At 39.8% G+C, this 2,500-nt stretch overlaps 1 protein-coding gene across 5 annotated transcripts in view; it reads left to right on the plus strand.

Moving 5' to 3' along the window:
• LOC113799948 (leukocyte elastase inhibitor A) overlaps positions 1 to 2,500 on the plus strand; it is a 16,369-nt gene that overhangs the window by 10,210 nt on the left and 3,659 nt on the right. For all 5 annotated transcript variants that reach the window (XM_070133861.1, XM_070133862.1, XM_070133863.1 and 2 more), the window contains 3 exons: positions 1,709 to 1,853; positions 2,030 to 2,290; positions 2,425 to 2,500. The exon at positions 2,425 to 2,500 is cut by the window's right edge and continues 63 nt beyond it. In XM_070133861.1, coding sequence (XP_069989962.1) covers positions 1,771 to 1,853; positions 2,030 to 2,290; positions 2,425 to 2,500 — 420 coding nt within the window. In that variant the 5' untranslated portion in view covers positions 1,709 to 1,770. The remainder of the gene's footprint in view (positions 1 to 1,708; positions 1,854 to 2,029; positions 2,291 to 2,424) is intronic.

Consider the following 2,500-nt stretch of genomic DNA (forward strand, 5'->3'; position numbering starts at 1 on the left):
AGGGATGCCAAGTGAAGAGGCTAAAGCGCTTTTTATCTTTGAAAAGTTCACTGTGAAGGGAATTTGTCGAAAGGAATTATATTCTGATCGGAAAAACGAACGTTCGAATCCGTGTGATCGTCCGTTTTGGCGCGGTTTCGTGATAATCTTATCTAAAATATATAAACGTAACGGTATTACCCACATAGATTCTTTTACCCATCTACATACACACTTTTACACACACTCATTCTTTTATCAGACAGGAAATAATTAGAAAGAAACAATCTGATAGCAGTAATTTCACTTAATCATCCCGACACCTAGAGCAGCGACTGCGACAGAATTTCCCCGCCAGCATTTAAATCCTTTACAACAATGGTGTCATTTATCTGAAGTCGAGGCCAGAGCCACCTCGCTCCCTTGCCCTCCTTCCTCCTTCCGAACGCGCCGGGCTTTCTCTCTCGCGGGGGGGGGGGGGGGCTGTTCACGCCAGGATCGCTCGTGCAGGGCGCCAGGGAGGACACACGGGGGGGGGGGGGGAGGGGGGGCACACTCATAAGAATTACGTTGATTTAAGGTTACTATGATAAATAATAAAATAAAATAAATGAGCGTTGCGGAGCAGGAGACAGTAAAAAGAGAAATAACAGTAACTTATGCTAATAATGATGATAAGACAATAAGTAGTGGTGGTGGAGCTATTGACGATGGTAATAATGATGGCGATAGTGATGATGACGTAAACGATAAGGATCACTGTGATTATAATATCAACAAGAAATAATATTGATAATAAAAACATAATGATAATGACAGAATGGTAATGCTCATGATAAAAGTGATAATAAGAACAAATTAATGGTAATTACGGCAATGATAATGTTAAAAGAAATGATAATGACCATAAACATGGTGATAATGATTAATATAATACGGATAACAATAATGATGATAATGGTGGTGGTAGTGAAAATAAGAATAATAACAGTAATAATGGCAATAATGTTAATAATAAGAAAATAATAATCATTTGTATCATCATCATCATCAGTGTCTAGATAATAGTAATGAAAATAGTATTAATAATAACAACAATAATGATGATAATAGTGATGATAGTAACAATAATAACCGCAATAATAGCACCAACAACAAAAGCAATAACGACAAGAAAATATCACAGCAATCTTTTCTTTCGCTGTTGTGTCTGGCCCTTGGAACGTCCTTGAGAGCTGCCCCAAGACGGCGATGCGGACGAGCAGAAACAGTAGCATTATCCTCTCCCCAAAGATTTTTTTCCCCTGTGAATCACTTAAAGAAAAAAAAGTGAGCTTGTAGTACTTGATTTTGTTTCTTTATTTTAGGCAGAAGACGGCGATGGCAGTGATTATTGATATCTAAATAGTCTTTCACTAGTTTTGGCGTGGAAATTTTGCCTAACAAGTAGTTTTCATTATGTTTTCATTGTAATTGGTGGGTTTGGTAATCCATTTTTTTTTCTATTCTACTTATGAAGAACTATTATTTCTTTTAACTTTTAGGAAATTTTCATTTGCCAGACGATCAATCTTTTTCTTCTTCATAAACTCATAAACATATTTCTGCGGCCTAAAATCCTGAAACTTTAGATTAGGTTGCAACTTACCCACATACTTTTGAGTCTTGTGTGCACGGTCTGAGTAACTAAAGAAGAAAAAAAGTAAACTCATCATTATTTCTTCTACAGAGACAGCCTGAGGAGCAAAGAGGTTTTAGAAGACTTGCAAAACGACTCACAACGACAGAAATATGAGGTGGATTCTGGCAGCGGTGGTTGTGCTGGGGGCGTCCGTGTGGGAGGCAACCTCACAGTGCCTCACAGACGAAGACAGGTAGGTTAGACAAGTTCACTAAGATAATGAGTTCTTTTAAAGTTCAACAATCCCTGTAACGACTGTGATCTAACTGAATAACAAAAAAAAAACAAAAAAACAAAACAATAATAATAATAAAATATAATAAAAAATAAAGTAAACGAGGAAAATCATACAAATATTACCCTCTTCAGGATAAAAATCTTGGGAGTCAATCAAGAACTAAACGAAGTCGTAGATTTTGGCCTCGAGCTGTACAAGGAGTTGGAGCTCGGACAAGCCACCTCCTACCTGGCCACCGGGAGGAACCTGTTCTTCTCGCCCTACAGCGTCTGGTCGGCCCTCGTCCTCGCGTACTTCGGCTCCGGCGGGACAACCGAGGCCGAACTCCAGAAGGCGCTCGGGGTGGTCGACAAGATCAATATTCTGACGAAGATGCGTGCACTCGAACTCACGTGAGTTTTGGAAGGGAACGTATAGGACGAAATGCGGATAAAACTGACAGATAAAGAAAAGGGAGGAAAGCAGAAAAGGAAAAATTGAAAGGGGTATTTTTCATTGGCCTGGCTATCCATTGCACTCCTCACAGGTACGACTTGCGGCGCTCCACCGGTTCCAGCTACATATTCAACGTGGCCAACCGCTTTTACATCGACGCCGCCTCG

Source organism: Penaeus vannamei, chromosome 19, assembly GCF_042767895.1.
Source record: "Penaeus vannamei isolate JL-2024 chromosome 19, ASM4276789v1, whole genome shotgun sequence".
NCBI lineage: Eukaryota > Metazoa > Arthropoda > Malacostraca > Decapoda > Penaeidae > Penaeus > Penaeus vannamei.